Source organism: Oryx dammah, unplaced genomic scaffold (assembly GCF_014754425.2).
Source record: "Oryx dammah isolate SB20612 unplaced genomic scaffold, SCBI_Odam_1.1 HiC_scaffold_28, whole genome shotgun sequence".
Taxonomy (NCBI): domain Eukaryota; kingdom Metazoa; phylum Chordata; class Mammalia; order Artiodactyla; family Bovidae; genus Oryx; species Oryx dammah.
This window is the reverse complement of record NW_024070212.1, coordinates 623,803-645,178: the sequence shown is the minus strand read 5'-3', so window position 1 is coordinate 645,178 and position 21,376 is coordinate 623,803. Positions and strand designations below refer to the sequence as shown.

General features: G+C 38.3%; 1 protein-coding gene and 1 pseudogene across 10 annotated transcripts in view; one reads left to right on the top strand and one right to left on the bottom strand.

Annotated features, from left to right (window-relative positions):
* DCAF6 (DDB1 and CUL4 associated factor 6) overlaps positions 1 to 21,376 on the top strand; it is a 183,804-nt gene that overhangs the window by 43,719 nt on the left and 118,709 nt on the right. For all 10 annotated transcript variants that reach the window (XM_040229940.1, XM_040229938.1, XM_040229934.1 and 7 more), the window contains exon 3: positions 12,461 to 12,553. Coding sequence is in view for 8 of the 10 variants with exons in the window: in XM_040229938.1 (XP_040085872.1) it covers positions 12,461 to 12,553 (93 nt within the window). In the remaining 2 variants the exon portion in view is untranslated. The remainder of the gene's footprint in view (positions 1 to 12,460; positions 12,554 to 21,376) is intronic.
* LOC120856639 lies at positions 4,107 to 5,462 on the bottom strand (annotated as a pseudogene).

Sequence of the window (21,376 nt, the reverse complement as noted above, 5' to 3'; positions counted from 1 at the left end):
TAGAGGATCATATCATCTGCAGACAGTGAGAATTTTATTTTTCTTCCAATCTGGATCCTTTTTATTTCTTTTTCTGCTCTGATTGCTGTGGCCAAACCTTACAAAACTATGTTGAATAGTAGTGGTGAGAGTGGGCACCCTTGTCTTGTTGCTGACGTTAGGGGAAATGCTTTCAGTTTTTCACCATTGAGGATAATGTTTGCTGTAAGATAGTATTTTCATTTCCTTCAGATAGGTACCCGAGAGTGGGATTGCTGGATTATACGATAGTTCTGGTAAAAAGTTTTGGGGAACCTCCATACTCTTTCCTGTAGTTGACTGTGTCAGTTTTCCTTGCCACAAATGGTGCACAAGGGTTCCCTTTTCTCCATGCCTTTATCAGTACTTCTTACCTCTCATATTTTTGGTGATAGCCCTTCTGAACAATGGCAATCCACTCCAGCACTCTTGCCTGGAAAATCCCATGGACGGAGGAGCCTGATAAGCTACAGTCCATGGGGTCACAAAGAGTTGGACGTGACTGAGTGACTTCACTTCACTTCATTCTAAACAGTGTGAGAAAATATTTCATTGTGCTTTATTTATTTATTTATTTATTTATTTATTTTTGGTCCATTTTGCACATCTTCCAGGTTGAACTGATGCCACAGCATTGAAAGCACCAAGTCCTAACCATGGGACCATGAGGGACCTCCCTTATTGTGGTTTTGATTTGCATTTTTCTGATGATTTGTGATGCTGAGCACCTTTTTGTGTCCTTTTTGGCCATTTGTATATTTTCTTTGGAAAAATGTTTATTCAGGGCCTTTGCCCATTTTTTAATTGGATTACTTGTGTTTTTTTTTTTTTTTTTTTGCTATTAAGTTATATGAGCTCCTTATAGATTTTGAATGTTAATCCCTTATCACATAGAAGGTTTGCATATTTCTCCTCTTCTGTAAGTTGCTTCTTAATGTTGTTGGTTGCTTCTGTTGCTATACAGAGCTTTTAAGTTTGATGTAATTATCAGTTGTTGATTTTTGCTTTTGTTTTTGTCATGTCCAAAAATACCTTTGCCAAGATCAAGGTCAAGAGCTTTTCACATTTCCCCCCTAGAAATTTTATTGCCTCCAGGTTTTATGTTTAAGTCCTTAATCCATTGCATGGTAATTTTCTCTGGCATGTGAACATCCAGTTTTCCCAGCACCGTTTAGTGAAGAGATTGTTCTTTCCCCATTGGGTAGTCTTTGCACCTTTGTTGTGAATTAATTTACCATATATGCATGGGTTATTTTCTGGGCTCTGTTCTGTTTCATTGGTCTATGTGTCTGTTCTTAAGACAATACCATAATGTTTTGATTTAACAATTTTGTAATATAGTCTGAGATCAAGATGTTTGATGCCTTCAGCCTTATTTTAATTTTTTAAGATTGCTTTGGCTATTTGGAGTCTTTGGCGATTCCATACAAATTTTGGATTTCTTAAAATTCTATTTCTGTGAAAAAATGCCTTTGGCGTTTTGATGGGGATTGCCATGAATATGGCTGTTTGGGGGTATGGTATGCTGCTGCTGCTGCTGCTTAGTCGCTTCAGTCGTGTCCGACTCTGCGACCCCATAGATGGCAGCCCACCAGGCTCCCCTGCCCCTGGGATTCTCCAGGCAAGAATACTGGAGTGGTTTCCCATTTCCTTCTACAATGTATGAAAGTGAAAAGTGAAAGTGAAGTTGCTCAGTCGTGTCCGACTCTTAGCGACCCCATGGACTGCGGCCCACCAGGCTCCTCTGTACATGGGATTTTCCAGGCAAGAGTACTGGAGTGGGGTGCTATTGCCTTCTCCGGCGGTATGGTATAATATTAACTATTCTCATACATGAGGACACCTATCTTTCCATTTTTTTGTGCCTTCAGTATTTCTCATCTTTGTGTCATATAAATACCAGATAGATCTTTCAGCTCCCTGATTAAATTTATTCCTGAATATATTTTGATGTTTTTGATGCTAATGGGCCATTTTCTTTGTTTCTTTTTCAGATAGTTCATTGTTTTATTGTATAGGAATGCAACTGTTCTTTGTTTATGTTATATCTTAAAGCTACTCAGTTCACTTGTTAGCACTGACAAATTTTTGGTGGAGTCTTCAGAATATTTGTATATAAGATGAGGTCATCTTCAATCGGAGAGAATTTTACTTTTTTGTTTCCAGTTTAGATGCCTTCTGTTTCCTTTTCCTGTCCAATTATTACTCTGACTGGAACGTCCTGTACTGTGTTGAATAAAAGTGATGAAAACTGAACTTTCTTGTCTTGCTCTTGGTTGTAGAGGAAAAGCTTTCTTCAGCTTCACCATTGATATGATGTTACCTGTGGACTTGTCATGTATGGCCTTTATTATGTTGAGGTATATTCCTTCTATACCTAGTTTGCCAAGAATTTTTATCTTGAAAGATGTTGAATTAGATGCTTTTTCTGCATCTTTTGAGATAATCATATGATTTTTACCTTTCATTCCATTAATGAGGTGTATTAACAATTATTGATTTCTTTATATTGAATCATCCTTGCATCCAGGTGATAAGTCCCACATGATTATGGTGTATGATACTTTTAATGTGCTTTTGAATTTGATTTGCTAGTATTTTGTTGAGAATTTTTGCCTCTGTATTCATCAGAAATGTTGGCTTGTGGTTTTCTTGTAGTATCCTTATCTGGCCTTGATGTGAGGGTTACCTTTCTGAGGCTTACCTCAGAAAATGAGTTTGGGACTGTTCTCTTGTTTTCAGATTTTTGGAAGAGTTTGAGAAGGATTACTATTAATTCTTCTTTAAATGTGTGGAAAACATTTAAAGCCTGTGAAGCTATCTGGCCAAAGACTTTTCTGTTGTTGTTGGAAAGTCTTTACTCATTGTTTGTCTCTTCAGATTTCTTTTCTCATGATTCAGTCTTGGTCAGATATGTGTTCCTCTGAATTTATTGGTGATTATGTAATTTGTTGCTGTATAATTTTTCATATTAGTATCTTATATGTTTCAGTGGTTTCAGGTGTAGTCTTTTCTTTCATCTATATTTTTATAATCTTGTTAAGTCTAACACAGAGTTTGTCAATTTTGTTAATCTTTTCAAAAAACCAACTCTTAGTTTCACTGATCTTTTTCTGTTATTTTCCTGTTCTCTATTTTATTCATTTCTGCTCTGATTTTTTATTTTGTTCACTTCTGTTCTTCTCTTTTTTTTGAACCTGTTTCTTTGAGGTTTCCTGCATTGTCTCTTTACCACTTGCACAACCTGGGGATCCCAGGGTAATTTGTAGGTCAGAGCAGGCCTACCTTTGCAGGAAACCTCAGAGAGGTTCAATCCCTGGGTCAGCAAGATCCCCTGGAGGAGGGCATGGCAACCTTCTCCAGTGTTCTTGCCTGGAGACTACCATGGAGGAACTTGGTGGGCTATGGTCCATAGAGTCAGACATGACTGAAGTAACTTAGCACAGCACATTTTAGGCTAAAATAAAAACTTTGGATAATTTGTGGTTAAAAAACAAAAAGATCAGAGAAGAAATGAATAAAATAGAGAATAGAAAAAATAAAAGATTAGTGAAACTAATGGTTGGTTTTTTGAAAAGATTAGCAAAATTGACAAACTTTGTGCTAGACTTAACAAGATTATAAAGATATAGATGAAAGAAGACATTACAACTGAAACTGCTGAAACATGAGAAATTTGTAGGTAAAAATACTATGTTTAATAATTCCTACATTGAATACGAAAATACATAAATATATAGCTGTTTGGAAAAATACTATTTTTTTCTGAGACAAAATATTTTTTACATTGTAATGTTCAGTTAGGACTTCCCTGTAGCTCAGTCGGTAAAGAATCCACCTGCAATGTAGAACACCCCCGTTTGATTCCTGGGTCAGAAAAATCCCTTGGAGAAGGGATAGGCTACTCACTCCAGTATTCCTGGACTTCCCTGGTGGCTCAGCTGGTAAAGAATCTGCCTGCAATGCAGGAGACCTGGGTTTGATGCTGGGTTGGGAAGATCCCATAGAGAAAGGAATACCCACTCCAGTATTCTGTCCTGGAGAATTCCATGGACTTGTAGTCCATGGAGTTACAGAGAGTTGGACATGACTAAGTGACTTTAGCTTTCACTTTCTTTCATGTCCAACTAGTGTGTGCAAGTTTTAGCTTGGAAACTCATCAGGCATTTAGGCTATATCCTCAAAATTCTGTTTAGCCTGTTTGTGATTTCCTTTCGTAATAGCTAAGAAAGATAAGAAATCCTACTTAGGATTCCGGGAAAACCGTTATGATTGATTTAGGTGGGTGAGGGTGGTGTTGAAAGGCCAATCCGAAGACTATTATTGTACCGTTGGAAATCAGGATGGCCCAGACTATGGAAAGTTTTGATGGTGAAGGAGATCCTGGAAGAAGGGAGAGTCACCAGATGACTCAGTTTCCGTGGGAAGTGGTGGACTTTGTAGGAAAGGATGGAAAGTTGAGTTCTAAGGTTGATTTTGTTGGAAAGGAGTCGGCTTGTTCCAATGAAGCTTGTGGCTGAAAACTGAGGCTCACCAGGCTGAGGTTGCTTTGATGTTCACAGGCCCCGTGACAGTAAAATCCAGCTCTGTTGAGGCCATGGTATAAGAAGCCCTAGATCTCTGCCCTGAACTCTACTGTGAGATGAGGGTGTTGGCTCTTCTTTGTGACAAAGCTCAAATAAATCCTCCAGTTACAAGTACAGTTGCCATGGATACCATGAAGGATATTATAGTGTTCTCTGCTAGTGTTGGAGGGTCTCCTGTGGAGGCATGGGTCAGCAGTGGCTCACAGAGGGGACGGGGTCGCTGGCAACAGCAGCCCTCTCTGCTCTGATATTTATCATCTCTTTCCTTCTGCCAACTTTGGACTTTGTTTTTCTTTTCTAGTTCTTCAGTGTGTAAATTTAGGTGGTTTATTTGAGATCTTTCTTTTTTTTCCCTAATGTAGGCATTGATTGCTGTGAACTTCCTGCTTAGAACTACTTTTGCTGCATCCCATATGTTTTATTTCTATTTTCACTTGTATCAAGATATTTTTGATTTTTTTTTTCTTTGATGATCTGGTTGTCCAGGAATGTGTTATTTAACTTCCACATGTTGGTCAAATTTTCAGTTTTCTTTCTATTGATTTCTATTTTCATAGCACTGTGGTCAGAAAAGATACTTGGTATGATTTATTCTTTGAAGTTTGCTAATACAAGTTCTTGGATCTAATATGATTTATCTTGGAGAATGTTCTCTGTGCACTTAAGAAGAGTGTTCTGCTGCTGTTGGATTGAATATTCTCTCTACATGTATTAGAATCATTTGATCTAAATATTTCAAGTCTGATGTTTCCTGTTGACTTTCTGTCAGTATGATTTATCCATTGTTTATGTGGTATGTTGAAGTTTGCTACTATTATACTGTTGTAGTTTTTCTTCCTTCAAACCTGATACATTCATCGTTTTAAAAATTTTAGACATTCTAGTAGTTACTAGAGGCAGACATCCTGGAGTGTGAAGTCAAGTGCATCTTAGGAAGCATTACAACGAACAAAGCTAGAGGAGGTGATGGATTTCTAGCTGAGCTATTTAAAATCCTAAAAGATAATGCTGTTAAAGTGCTGCATTCAATATGCCGGCAAACTTGGAAAACTCAACAATGGCCACAGAACTGGAAAAGGTCAGTTTTTATTCCAATCCCAAAGAAAGGCAATGCCAAAGAATGTTCAAACTACTGTACAGTTGCACTCATATCACATACTAACAAGGCAGTGCTCAAATCCTTCAATTAGGCTTCAACAGTAGTATGTAAACCATACATCCACATGTAAAACCTGGTTTTAGAAAATGCAGAGGAACCAGAGATCAAATTGCCGAAGTCCACTGGATCTCATAGAAGAAGCAAGGGAATTCCAGAACACATCTACATTTGCTTCATTGACTGCACTAAAGCCTTTGACTATGTGAATCACAACAAACTGGAAAATTCTTAAAGAGATGAGAATATCAGACCACTTTATCTGCCTCCTGAGAAACCTATATTCAGGACAAGAAGCAACAATTAGGACCAGACATGAACAAGGAACTGGTTCCAGATTGGGAAAGGAGTACGTCAGGGCTGTATATTGTCACCCTGCTTATTCAACTTATATGCAGAGTACATCATGCAAAATGTCGAGTTGGCAGACTCACAAGCTGGAATCAAAATTGCCAGGAGAAATATCAACAACCTCAGATATGCAGATGATGCCACTCTCATGGCAGAAAGCAAAGAGGAATAAAGAGCCTGTTGATGGTGGTGAAAGAAGAGTGAAAAAGTGGGCTTTAAGCTCAATAGTCCTATCACTTCATGGCAAATAGATGGGAATAAAAAGGAAGTAGTCAGACTGTTTTCTTGGGCTCTAAAGTCACTATGGATGGTGACTGCAGCTATGAAATTAAAAGGCACTTGCTCCTTGGAAGAAAACCTATGCCAAACCTAGACACTGTATTAAAAAGCAGAAACATCACCTTGCTGGCAAAGGACTGTGTAATCAAAGCTATGTCTTTTTCAGTAGTCATACATGGATATGAGAGTAGGACCCTAAAGAAAGCTGAATGCTGAAGAATTGAATGCTGAATGCTTTCAAATTGTGGTGCTAGAGAAGACTTGGGAATTCCTTGGACAGCATGGAGATCTGAAACCAGTCAATTGTAATGGACATCAACCCAGAATATTCATTGAAAGGACTGATGCTGAAGCTGAAGCTCCAATACTTTGGCTACCTGATGCAAAGAGCCAACTGGTTGGAAAAGACTGATGCTGGGAAAGATTGAAGGCAAGGGGAGAAGGGAGTAACAGAGGCTGAGATGGCTGGATGGCATCACCAACTCAATGAATATGAGTTTGAGCAAACTCTGGGAGATAGTGAAGGACAGGGAAGCCTGGTGTGCTGCAGTTCATGGGGTTGCAAAGAGTCGGACACGACTTAGTGACTGAACAACAAGTAGATATCAAAATGTGTGTTTTTTTAAGTTTTTTTTATTTTGATGTGGACCATTTAAAAAATCTTTATTGAATTTGTTACGATATTGCTTCTGTTTTATGTTTTGATGTTTTGACTGTGAGGCATGTAGAATCTTAGCTTCCCGACCAGGGATCAAACCCATGCCTCCTGCATTGGAAGGCAAAATCTTAATCACTGGATTGCCAGGCAAGTCCCTAAAATGTGGTTTTAATCCCTCATGTTGTCTGTTTTGACATATGCTCATCCCTCCATGTCTGCAGGTTTCTCATTTATGGCCACTGAGGGTTGACTAAAATGTTCCGTTTTGTGTAAGGGACTTGAACATCCTCAGATTTGTATTTGTTAGGTTCTCCTGGAACTCATGCTCATGGTTGCTGCTGCTGCTGCTAAGTAGCTTCAGTCGTGTCCGACTCTGTGCGACCCCACAGACGGCAGCCCACCAGGCTCCCCCATCCCTGGGATTCTCCACACCCTCATGGTTACCAAGGGAGTATTGTGTTCATCTGTGTCCGTCAAACTTCCTAAACTTACTTGTTAGTCCATTCCCCTTTTTTATGATTCTCTCAGTTCAGTCACTCAGTCATGTCTGACTCTTTGTGACCCTATGGACTGCAGCAGGCTAGACCTCCCTGTCCATCACCAACTCCCGGAGCTCATGTCCATTGAGTCAGTGATGCCATCCAACCATCTCATCCTCTGTCATCCCCTTCTCCCACTTTCAGTCTTTCCCAGCATCAGGGTCTTTTCAAATGAGTCAGCTCTTTGCATCAGGAGGCCAAAGTACTGGAGTTCAGCTTCAACATCAGTCCTGCCAATGAATATTCAGGACTGATTTCCTTTAGCATGGACTGGTTGGATCTCCTTGCAGTCTGAGGGACTCTCAAGAGTCTTCTCCAACACCGTAGTTCAAAAGCATCAATTCTTCAGTGCTCAGCTTTCTTTATAGTCCAACTCTCATATCCATACATGACTACAGGAAAAACCATAGCCTTGACTAGATGGACCTTTGTTGGCAAAGTAACATCTCTACTTTTTAATATGCCGTCTAGGTTGGTCGTAACTTTTCTCCTGAGGAGTAAGTGTCTTTTAATTTCATGGCTGCAATCACCATCTCCAGTGATTTTGGAGCCCCCCAAAATAAAGTCTGCCACTGTTTCCACTGTTTGTCCATCTATTTGCCATATAGTGATGGGACCAGATGCCATGGTCTTTGTTTTCCAAATGTTGAGCTTTAAGCCAGCTTTATTATTCTACATCAACAGTCATGTCATCTGAGACATTTTACTTCTTTTCTGTCTGATTTCCTTTTATTTCTTTTTCTTATCTTATTGTACTCTCTAAAATTCTAGACAGTGTTGAACAGAAGTGGTGAGAGAGCCAACTTCCTTTTCTTATTCTAATCATAGAGGGAAAGCATCCAGGATTTCATTATTTAGTATGATTGTTTTTTAATAAATATTCATTGTCAGATTGAAGAAAGTTCCTTTCAATTTTGCTGAGAGCTCTTATTGTGAATTGTTACTTGGTTATTTTTCACATCTCTATTCTGCGTTTATTGCAGTGATCGTATGCTTTTCTGTTTCTGTTTGTTAATATGGATTGTACTGATTTGAGTGTCAAACTATTCTTGCATTTCAGAAATAAATCTCCTTGAGTCGTGATGTATTATCTATTTTCTTACACTGTTTTATTCAGTTTGCTAAAATTGTTTTAGAATTTTTGTGTGTACATTAAGGATATTGATCCATCATCTTGTGCCAGTGAGTTTGGAAGTGTACTGTTCTCTTTAATTTTCTGAAAGAGTTGGTACAAAATTTTCATTGTTGAAAATAAATATTCAGCAGATTTCACCAGTAGAGCAGTCTGGACCTGGAGTTTTCTTTGGTGAAAATTCTAACTACAGTTTAAGAAAAATGGAAAATGTCTTGAGAAAATTTTGTTTAGTATTTATATTTCAAGGCTTTTGTTAACTCTCTCTATCATTGAATTTATTGTATAAAGTTGTTCATGGTATTATATTACATGCTCAAGTATTCATAATGATGTTATGTGTTAACTGCTCTCATTTTTGATATTGATAATAAGTTCCTCCACCCTTCTTTTTCTTGATTAATCTGAGTAGAGGTGCATTAATTTTATTTGTTTTTTCAAAGCACCAGTTTCTGGTTTTATCAGTTTTCTGTGTTTTCCTGTTTTCTTTTTCATTGATTTCTGCTCTTATATTCATTATTTCCAACTGTCTTTTGACTTGATTTCATTGGTCTCCTTGTTATAGCTTTTAGAGTGGAAGCGAAAGTCATTGTTATAGTACCTTTATCTTTCTAATATAGGTGTTTCTGTGCTATAAATTTGCTTTTAAGCACTGTTACCTGCAGTCCATAAATCAAGATATGTTTTGCTTTAATAAAAGGAAAAAACAAGTTAAAAATATTTTGTAATTCTGTGATTTCTTTTTTGACCATCTATTATTTTATAGTTTTCAAATATTTCTTTGTGTTAGTGATTTCTAATTTAATTCTGTTTTGGACACAGAGCATATTTATGTGGAATTTGAAGTCTTTTAAATATATTGAGACTTATTTTATGTCCCCTAAGTAAGTGTTTTCTGTATTGGTGAATGTATCATGTGTATTTAAAAAGAATGTATATTCTGCTGTGTTTTGGTTGTTCAGATGTGATAGTTCTTCTTATTCCATCTTGACTAAAAAGGGGAAGTCAGTAATTTTTTTGAAACTACTTAGATACAGTTCACATTTCATAAAAATTCATCTGTTTTAAGTGTTTGGTTCATTGCTTTTTTACTGTATTCATAAAGTTGTATACCGGTCACCATGACCTAATTCCAGTATATTTTCACCATCCAAAAGAGAAAGCCCATACCAGTTATCAGTCACACCCGTTCCCCCTCTGCCAGCTCTTGGCAGTCACTACATCTGCTTTCTGGTCTCTCTGATAAGCTTATTTTGTAATTTTAATGTAAATGAACCATATAATGTGTAGCCTTCAGACTGGCTTCTTTTGCTTACTGTAATATTTTTAAGGTTCATCCATGTTGCACCATGTATTATTATTTCTTTTTATGGCTGAATAATACTTCATTGTATGGATATTTTATTATGAGGAAATGAATTAGTCACTTTTTTGGCAGGGGAGAAAATATCTTTTTTCCCTAAACATCAAAACTTTTTATTTGTATTGGGTTATAGTTGATTAACAATGTTGTGGTAGTTTCAGTTGAATAACAGAGGGACTCAGCCACATATATATGTGTATCCATTCACCCCCATACCCCCGTCCTATCCAGGCTGGCACATAACATTGAATAGACTCCCATGTGCTATACAGAAGGTTCTCGTTGGTTATCCATTTTGAGTATAGCAACCTGTATATGACCTTGTGAAACTCCCTTCCTCCTGGCAACCGCGTTTATTTTCTAAGTCTGTGACTCCTTTCTGTTTTGTAAGTTCATTTGTATCATTTCTTTTTAGATTCCACATATAAGGGATATCATAAGATATTTCTCCTTCTCTGTCTGACTTACTTCACTCAGAATGAGTTGGTAGACATTTGAATTACTTCCCTTCCCTTTTTGCCTGTTGTCAATAATGCAGCTATGAACTTTTGTGTACAAGATTTTATGTGGTATGTTTTCAGTTCTCTGAAAATTCTACATTTTGTTGTAGAATTGCTGGCTCATAGGGTTACTGTTTCAGGTAAGGGCTTCCCTGGTGGCTCAGACTGTAAAGCGTCTGCCTGCAGTGCGGGAGACCTGGGTTCAATCCCTGGGTTGGGAAGATCCCCTGGAGAAGGAAATGGCAACCCACTCCAGTACTCTTGCCTGGAAAATGTCATGGACTGAGGAGCCTGGTAGGCCACAGTCCATGGGGTTGCAAAGAGTCGGACACAACTGAGCGACTTCACTTCAGGGTGACTGTTTCAGTTTTTGACATACTTCCAAACTGCTTTCCAAATAGTTGTATTGTAATGCATCCCTACCAGAAATGTATCATAGTTCCAATTTCTTAGCATTTTCTTCTTATATGCTATGTTTTTTCTTAAATTATTATAGTCATCTTAATGAATGTGAAGTGGTTATTGTGGTTCTAGTTTTCATGAAGATTGAGATCTGTTTCCTTCTAAGAGTTTTAAAGTTTTCGTTCTTATATTTAAATCTTTGATGATTTTTAGTTACTTAGGGCTTCCCTTGTAGCTCAGTTGGTAAAGAATTTGCCTGCAGTGCAGGAGACCCGGATTCGATCCCTGGGTTGGGAAGATCCCCTGGAGAAGGAAATGGCAACCCACTCCAGTATCCTTGCCTGGAAAATCTCATGGACAGAGGAACCTGGTGGATTGCAGTCCATGGGGTCACAGAGAGTCGGGCATGACTGAGCGACTAACACACATATGATGTGAAGTAGGGATCCAGATTTGTTCATTTGCTTGTGTATATCTAGTGGTTACTGCCCCATTTGTTGAAAAAGATTATTCTTTCTCCATTCAGTTGTCTTAGCCCCCTTGTGAAGAATTATCTGAACCATAAATATAAGGGTTATTTTTGGACTCAGTTCTGTGCCATTGATTTATATCTATGTTTGTGATCATGACAGTGCCACACAGCCTTAATTGCTAAAGCTCTTTAGTGAGTTTTTCTAATTCCTTTTTAGGTGACTTGGTTTTATATCCCTGTATATAAAATGGACTATTTAAAATAAATTTAAATAGAACTTAAGAAAGACTTATACTTAATTTATGAGTCTTTATAAATTAATGGAGTATTGTGTTGCTAAATGGTACTCAGTATATATTTTCACTAAGTAAACTGGTAAATATTATTTACCGTAGATGTAATCTCATTCAGTTCAGTTCAGTTGCTCAGTCGTGTCCGACTTTTTGTGACCCCATCAATTGCAGCATGCCAGGCCTCCCCGTCCATCACCAACTCCCAGAATTCAGCCAAATTCATATCGATTGAGTTGGTAATACCATCCAGCCATCTCATCCTCTGTTGTCCCCTTCTCCTCCTGCCCCCAATCCCTCCCAGCGTCAGGGTCTTTTCCAGTGAGTCAACTCTTCACATGAGGTGGCCAAGGTACTGGAGTTTCACCTTCAGCATCATTCCTCCGAAGAACACCCAGGACTGATCTCCTTTAGAATGGACTGGTTGGATCTCCTTGCAGTCTAAGGGACTCGCAAGAGTCTTCTCCAACACCACAGTTCAAAAGCATCAATTCTTTGGCGCTCAGTTTTCTTCACAGTCCAACTTTCACATCCATACATGACCACAGGAAAAACCATAGCCTTGGCTAGATGGACCTTTGTTGGCAAAGTAATGTCTCTGCTTTTGAATATGCTGTCCAGTGATACAAAATTCTGAACCATCAGCTAATTGAAGATGCCATACTTATTATTACTTTAAGTTTGCTTAAATTTCTTCTTTTGCTTTCTTTTTAGGTTAATACAATCTGTTGGAATGAGACTGGAGAATATATTTTATCTGGCTCAGATGACACCAAGCTAGTAATTAGTAATCCTTACAGCAGAAAGGTAAAGTGGTTTTTAAAAATCTACAACTTAATAAGAAAAAAAAAAAAGAAGCTAGAAATCAAATAGTGCATAATCATAAAGTGGGCATTTGCAGAGAATGTTGTTATTTTGCTAAAGTTTATTACATAATTTGGAAGTTATTGCATCCAGTTACTTAATTTCTTTAGGAAAACATTAGATTTTATTCAACTCTAGAAAATTTAAATATGCTCCATTTATTCATGGGGATAAAATTGTAAAAAATGATATCTCAATAAACCATTCTTTGTGGGGAAAACTGTGATTTTTTTTTTCTTTTATGCTCACAGAATCTAATCTTATAATCACAGAATCAGCCAAGCATTTTAAGAAACTAAAATGCTCATAACATCTAATTCAGTAAACTGGGATATCATACTGAGTTTTAATTAGGATTATGTTCTAATTTTTATTGGCTCTTTTTCTGACTTTATATAAGTAAGTAGGTATACATATACTTTCATGTGAATGAGAACATTGTAGATTATCAGACTAAAGTTTTAATATTAGCAATCTTACAGAATATATGGTTCATTTTTAAAAAAAATTTTTCTATATTTAAATAGTTTAGATAATTAAATAAATGTTTGTGGTTCTACAGCCTAAAAAGAGGTTCATATTGAGGCTTTTCTTCATTAAAGGAGAGATAGCTTTACTTATCTGTCTTGACTTAGCAGAGGGAAAGTTGTTGTTTCCAAATCCTGATTGTCATAGCTTGCAATTACTCAAAGAATCTTTTTCTTACAACAGAGAAAACTTCCTAGAATAATGTGTATGTGGAATACTTTTGGATTATCACAATCAGAAATTGGGCCTTCCCTGGTGACTCAGATAAAGAATCTGCCTGTAATGAGGGAGACCCAGGTTCAGTTCCTAGGGCAGGAAAATCCTCTGGAGAAGGGAATGGCTACCCACTCTAGTATTCCTGCCTGGAGAATTGACAGAGGAGCCTGGTGGGCCACAGTCCATGGGGTCGCCCAGAGTCGGACACAAGTGAAGTGACAGCATGCAGCACACATCAGAAGTTTAATGTTTATAGAATTTAAATACCTAGATACCAATGGAGTAATTTTTTTTTTAATATAGAGCTTTACTTTTTAAAATAAAAATTGTGAAAATACACATTACATAAAATTCACCTTGTTAACCGTTTTCTAGAGTTCAGTGTTCCAGCATTAAGTTGATTCATATTGTTGTGATATCATCACCATCATTGAGCCACAAAACTCCAGTCTTGCAAAGCTGACCCTGCTCATTAAGCAGTAACGCTCCATTCTTCCCTTCTCCAGCGCATGGCAACCATTATTCTATTTTCTATGTCCTTGAATTTGTCTGTTCCAGGTACCTCATATAAGTGTTTGTATACAGTATTTGTCCTTATATGACTGGCTTATTTTACTTAGAATAAGGTTCTTAAGGTTCATTCATGTGTCAGGATTTCTTTTCTTTTTAAAGCTGACATTGTATGTATATATCATATTTTGCTTATACTTTCATCTGCCAGTGGACACTTGGGTTATTTCCACCTTTTTGGCTATTGTGAATAATGCTGCTATGAGCATAACAGTACAGGTATCTCTCCAAGCCCCTGCTTTCAATTGTTTTGTGAATATACCTATTGGAGTAATTTTTAAAAGATTTTATTTTCCCTTTAAATTGATTACTCTTTTCAATTTGAGAAATGACTAACAGATAATACTTTAATAGATTTTAAGTATAAAAAGACTATAGTTTTCTTATAATGGTTTTAATAGATCAAAATTTGCTGTCATATATATTTATTGTTTTGAAGCACTGATAATTCATTATGTAGGAAAGTCAAGTTTTTTGATCTTGAGTCAGATATTACCTGTTCTTGTAGTCCCACTCTATTTTTAGATCCTGTGAGTTGATGGGAAAATTAATTTATGGCATATAAAATTTTTAAAACTTTTAAAAAATAGATTTAAGTGTTCCTTATTAATGGCATCATATCTTAATTATATATATCATAGATCTCAAATATATATATGATATATATAAAAGCTATATATATTTTTTATATATATATATATATATATATATATATATATAAAACTTTCCCCCTTAAAGTCACAGGCTAGTTTCTTTGGACCAATTCTCCTACTGAAATGAACTCAGAAATACTTGGTTAAAAAATTATACTAAAAGTAACAAAAGACTATTTTGATAGTAAAGAATTGTCAGTCTAAAATAGAAGGGAAGTCTTCCCTAGTGGCTTAGTGGTAAAGAATCCACCTGCCAGTGCAGGAGACATGAGTTCAGTCTCTGATCTGGGAGGATTCCAGGTGCTGTGGAGCAACTAAGCCCTTGAGCCACAATTCTAGAGCCTGGGAGCGGCAACACGGCGCCCACACACACTGGAGCCTGTGCTCCACAGCAAGAGAAGCCTCCACAGTGAGAAGCCTGTGCATTGCAGCTAGACAGTAGTCCTTGCGCTCCACAGCTAGAGAGAAGCCCACCCAGGAACGGAGGCCCAGCATAGCCAAAAGTAAATAAATAAAATTATACAAAGTGGAAGGGAAAAAGGTGAATCCAGAGAAGTGGGCATGATAGCTTTTGCCCTGAAGATATTTGTCAGTCTTATATCTAAACTTCAGTTTTGGTGGCCTTGAAGGTCAAGGTAAATAGAAACAAAGTTCAGGATCCCAATCTTGTATGGATTCCTGTAAGAGACTTTAGACGATAGTCTGGGACTGTCTATACCATGAGGACTCCCAAAAGTCCTTCTTATGGTATAGATGAAACAGAAGGAAGTTAGTCCTCTGGTAGCCTTGGAACATCCTCTGTTAAAGAAATCCTGAATATATGCAAATGCTTGATGTGGTTTCATCCAGCTACCTTTGGTTCTTAGAGCATAAAATGTTATTTGTTTCTTCTGTGCTTTTCTTCTACTTTTCTCGGTTAGTGGTGTGTTCTTTCCCATGCACCTCCTACCTACTTGGCAAGTTTAATTTCATCCTTTGAGCCTCAACTCTTATCTGTTCAGTTCAGTTGCTCAGTTGTGTCCAGCTCTTTGAGACCCCGTGCACTGCAGCATGCCAGGCTTCCCTGTATATCACCAACTCCCGGAGCCTGCTCAAACTCATGTCTGTTGAGTTCGTGATGCCATCCAACCGTCTTATCCTCTGTCCCCCCTTCTCCTCCTGCCCTCAGTCTTTCCCAGCATCAGGGTCTTTCCCAGTGAGTCAGTTCTTTGCATCAGGTGGCCAAAGTATTGGATCTTCATCTGAAATAATCTGTAATAATCTCTTAATTTCCTCTAGGAGAATGTAGGCATTCCTTCCCCATGTTCTTGTATTTTGTGGATAACGCAGTTACTATGTGGAGAAGGTAATGGCAACCCACTCTGGTACTCTCGCCTGGAAAATCCCATGGTCGGAGGAGCCTGGTAGGCTGTAGTCCATGGGGTTGCTAAGAGTCAGGCATGACTGAGCAGCTTCACTTCCACTTTTCCTTTCATGCGTTGGAGAAGGAAATGGCAACCCACTCCAGTTTTCTTGCCTGGAGATTCCCAGGGCCAGGGGAGCCTGGTAGGCTGCTGTCTATGGAGTCGCACAGAGTTGGACATGACTAAAGCAACTTAGCAGCAGCAGCAGCAGCAGCAGTAATTACTATGTTTGTGTTTGCATGTTGCTCACTACTAGATTCTAACTTATTTGGGACAATGACAATTTTGTTTTAGTTTCTTTAACATTTAGTAAATTACCTGTTACATAGTAGGTGCTTAATAAGTATGAGTAAAAGAAGGCAAGAAGTTTCTGTATTCAGTGCCTTAGACAGGAGTAGGGGTGAATTCGGGGAGGGGTGATTTTTACTAAGAGATTGAAGAGCAAACATCTATCTGGACACTCCTGGACCAAGCTTGAAGTTTTAGAAGTGTTGTCTATAACATGATGCATGAAGAAAGCGATACCTGCTTGGCCAGCTAGATTAGTGACAGTAACCTGATGATTAGCAAAGTGATAGAAGTTATGGCTAGTTCACTTTCACATTTGTTGCTAGTTGTATTTTACAATATGTTATATTCATTTCATATTGTTACTCTGCCAACTTCCATCTCTGTTGGCCATTAGTTTTAGGTGTTTTCGGAAATCCAAGAATGGAAATCCATTTTCAGAACGGTGTTTACCATTAATCCAAGGAAAGTATACATAGGAAAATATTTCCAGTTTTTAAAATGTATAAATGTTTGCACCTGTGCATCTATTTTTTCTTAAATTGACACTTATTGCTGTTTCCCTCCAGTAGCATGCCTCTCTATTGATTGCATTGACCCATTTCCACATTAAAAACAAATTCCAACCTTTGGTAAAATTACTAACTGTATATACATAAATACAGTTCATCCAACAATTATCTGTTAATCAGGGAAGTTCAGTTCAGACACTAAGTCCTGTCCGACTCTGCAGTGCCATGGACTACAGCATACTAGGCTTCCTTGTCCTTCACCATCTCCTAGAGTTTGCAGAAAATCGTGTACATTGAGTTGATGATGCCATCCAATCATCTCATCCTGTCACCCTGCTCCTCCTGCCTTCAGTCTTCTCTGGTATCAGGATCTTTTCCAGTGAGTTGTATATTTGCATCAGGTGGCCAAAGTATTGGAGTTTCACCTTCAACATCAGGCCTTCTAATGCACATTCAGGACTGATTTCCTTTAGGATGGACTGGTTGGATCACCTTGCAGTCCAAGGGATTCTCAAGAGTCTTCTCCACCACCGCATGTCAAAAGCATCAATTCTTCAGTGCTCAGCTTTCTTTATAGTCCAACTCACATATCCATACATGACTACTGGAAAAACCATAGCCTTGACTAGACAGACCTTTGTGGACAAAGTAATGTCTCTGCTTTTTAATATGCTGTCTAGGTTATTAATTGGAGAAGGCAATGGCACCCCACTCCGGTACTCTTGCCTGGAAAATCCCATGGACAGAGGAGCCTGGAAGGCTGCAGGCCAGGGCGTCGCTGAGGGTCAGGTGTGATTGAGCAGCTTCACTTTCACTTTTCGCTTTCATGCTTTGGAGAAGGAAATGGCAACCCACTCCATTGTTCTTGCGTGGAGAATCCCAGGGACAGGGAAGCCTGGTGGACTGCCGTCTCTGGGGTCGCACAGAGTTGGACATGACTGAAGCGACTTAGCAGCAGCAGCAGCAGCTAGGTTATTAATAACTTCTCTCCCAAGGAGTAAGCGTCTTTTAATTTCATGGCTGCAGTCACCATCTGCAGTGATTTTGGAGCCCAGAAAAATAAAGTCTGACACTGTTTCCACTGCTTCTCCATCTATTTGCCATGAAGTGATGGGATCAGATGCCATGATCTTCGTTTTCTGAATGTTGAGCTTTAAGCCAACTTTTTCACTCTCCTCTTTCACTTTCATCAAGAGGTTCTTTAGTTCTTCTTCACTTTTTGCTGTAAGGGTGGTGTCATCTGCATATCTGAGGTTATTGATATTTCTCCCGGCAATCTTGATTCCAGCTTGTGCTTCATCCAGCCCAGCATTCCTCATGATGAACTCTGTGTATAAGTTAAATAAGCAGGGTGACGACGATACACAGCCTTGACGTACTCCTTTTCCTATTTGGAACCAGTCTGTTGTTCCATGTCCAGTTCTAACTGTTGCTTCCTGACCTGCATACAGGTTTCTCAAGAGGCAGGTCAGGTGGTCTGGTATTCCCATCTCTTGAAGAATTTTCCACAGTTTAGTGTGATCCACACAGTCAAAGGCTTTGGCATAGTCAATAAAGTAGAAATAGATGTTATTCTGGAACTCTCTTGCTTTTTTAATGATCCAGCAGATGTTGGCAATTTGATCTCTGGTTCCTCTGCCTTTTCTAAAACCAGCTTGAACATCTGGAAGTTCACAGTTCATGTATTGTTGAGGCGTGGCTTGGAGAATTTTGAGCATTACTTGACTAACATGTGAGATGAGTGCAATTGTTAGGTAGTTTGAGCTTTCTTTGGTATGACCTTTGTTAGTATTTCCACTTTCTTATATAGTGGATTAAGGAAAGAGAAATGTTAGTTTTTGACTTGATAAACTAGGTGATCAAGTTGTGGTGGATAGTGATCAACTAGGTGTGGGTGGATAGCGATGTTATTAAGGTGTGGAATACTAGAAAGGGTATAAATCTGGAGTGGGACATCTGAAATGAGATTTTTTCAGAGAGAACAGATTCGTTCAGTGGAAAGGACTTCAGTTTTTACTAATTACTTTAATAGTTACTCTGATTAATAAAGAAATTTCTTTCCATTTTTGAGTGATATGTGATTTGCCAACTCACATTAGTGTATTTAATGAGATTCCTACTTTTGTTTTTGAAGCTATGCATTGGGCTTCCCTTGTAGCTCAGTCGGTAGAGAATCTGCCTGCAGTGCAGGAGACCCGGGTTCGATCCCTGGGTTGGGAAGATCCCTTGGAGAAGGAAATGGTAACCCACTTCAGTATCCTTGCCTGGAAAATTTTATGGACAGAGGAGCCTGGTGGACTGCAGTCCCTGGGGTCGCCAAGAGTCGGGCATGACTGAGCAATTAACACTAATAAACCTATTGAATGGAGATAAATTGTTAATAATGTCTGCTGAAGGTGACTAAAGTAAAAAACCTATCAGATTAAAACTGTGAAAGACCTAGCATACATTGTGTGTACTTATATGTACTTAACTACTTGGTAAACCATGCTGAAATATATGCTATTTGGTAAATTATGCTGAAATATATGTTGACATTAAAGTCTAGGATTCTGTCTTGTTTAAAAGCTTATGTTAATTATTCTCTATGTTATTTCTTATACTTTAATTGAGCAGATCTCAGTGTCTTATACTTGAAGATAGGAATGAAAAAGTTTAACATGTTTTACAGACAATTTTTATTGTCCATTGGCTTTGGTTAATGTAGGTACAAAGACTCTCCTCGTTTTTTATTTGACCCTAATTAAATATGCATTCAGAAAATGAAGATCATGGCATCTGGTCCCATCACTTCATGGGAAATAGATGGGGAAACAGTGGAAACAGTGTCAGACTTTATTTTGGGGGACTCCAAAATCACTGCAGATGGTGACTGCAGCCATGACATTAAAAGACGCTTACTCCTTGGAAGAAAAGTTATGACCAACCTAGATAGCATATTGAAAAGCAGAGACATGACTATGCCAACAAAGGTCCGTCTAGTCAAGGCTATGGTTTTTCCAGTGGTCATGTATGGATGTGAGAGTTGGACTGTGAGGAAAGCTGAGCGCTGAAGAACTGATGCTTTTGAACTGTGGTGTTGGAGAAGACTCTTGAGGGTCCCTTGGACTGCAAGGAGATCCAACCAGTCCATTCTGAAGGAGATCAGCCCTGGGATTTCTTTGGAAGGAAAGATGCTGAAGGTGAAACTCCAGTACTTTGGCCACCTCATGCGAAGAGTTGACTCACTGGAAAAGACTCTGATGCTGGGAGGGATTGGGGGCAGGAGGAGAAGGGGACGACAGAGGATTAGATAGCTGGATGGCATCACTGATTTGATGGAGGTGAGTCTGAGTGAACTCCAGGAATTGGTGATGGACAGGGAGGCCTGGCGTGCTGCTATTCATGGGGTTGCAAAGAGTTGGACACGACTGAGCGAATGAACTGAACTGAACTGACATGTGCATCAGTGGCCAGGGAAGCCTGGAGTCCTGCAGAGAGTAGGACAGGACTGAGTGACTGATCAACAACAGATTAGACTTACAGTGGAGTACTGTGTGGTGCTCAGCAAACCCTTGTTTTGTTTGTGACCCCAGGACTTAGATGAAGTGACTTGTAATACTTAAGTATTTAAATTTAAGTATTTACTTCATTTAAGTTGTAAAGGTAATATATATCTGCTAATATATATCTGTAATATATATCTGCTAATATATATCTGTGTTCTGGCTTGGTGGTGTACTGTCAGTTAATGAATCAGTCTTATATTGTAAGTAGTTACTTGAAACCAAACCAAAAATAAAGTTGTTCCTAAATTTTTTTTTAAATTTGAAAACTGATCGATAAATTAAAAAGGTAATACAATCAACATCCACAAATAGACTTTTGAAAAAAGTATTTCAGAACAATTTGGAGGTGTCATGCATTTCATGAATGCTCTGACATCTGTCTACTAAGAACAAGAACATTATCTTGTATAACTATAATGCAGTTACCATGGTCAGGATGTGTAATATTGAATATTGAGTTGATCCTCTTTACTTACAGATTCTATGTTTGCAAATTTATCAACTCATTAAATTTATTTTTACCCTTCCATATCAATAACTTTCAGTGCTTTTCTGGTCATTGATGACCATTCACATGTACAGAGTGGCAAAAAATTTGAATTGCCTAACTCATACATCAATACACGTTTCTCAGGTGAGATCAAACAGGGTGCTGCTCGATACTTCTTGTTTCACACTGAATACTGTAAGCGTCCTGCATCCTTTCTGTGATATGTTGAATGTCACACGTTTTCATTTTTGTGTTTTTTGTTCATGACTTCAGTGGTTAAAAGGGTCCACAGTTATCTTGCTGAGTACTGTCTGGTCTTCCTAAGTATAAGAAACCTGGAATATACCTTGTAGAGAAAATATGCTAGATGAGCTTCATTTGTTACTGTTTGTTGTCCAGTCACTAGTCGTGTCCAACTCTGTGACCCCGTGGACTACAGCCTGCCAGGCTTGCCTGTTCTTCAGTATCTCCTGTAATTCTCTCAGATTCCGGTTCATTGAGTCAGTGACACTGTCTCATCCTCTGCCACTCCCTTTTCTTTTTGCCTTCAGTCTTTCT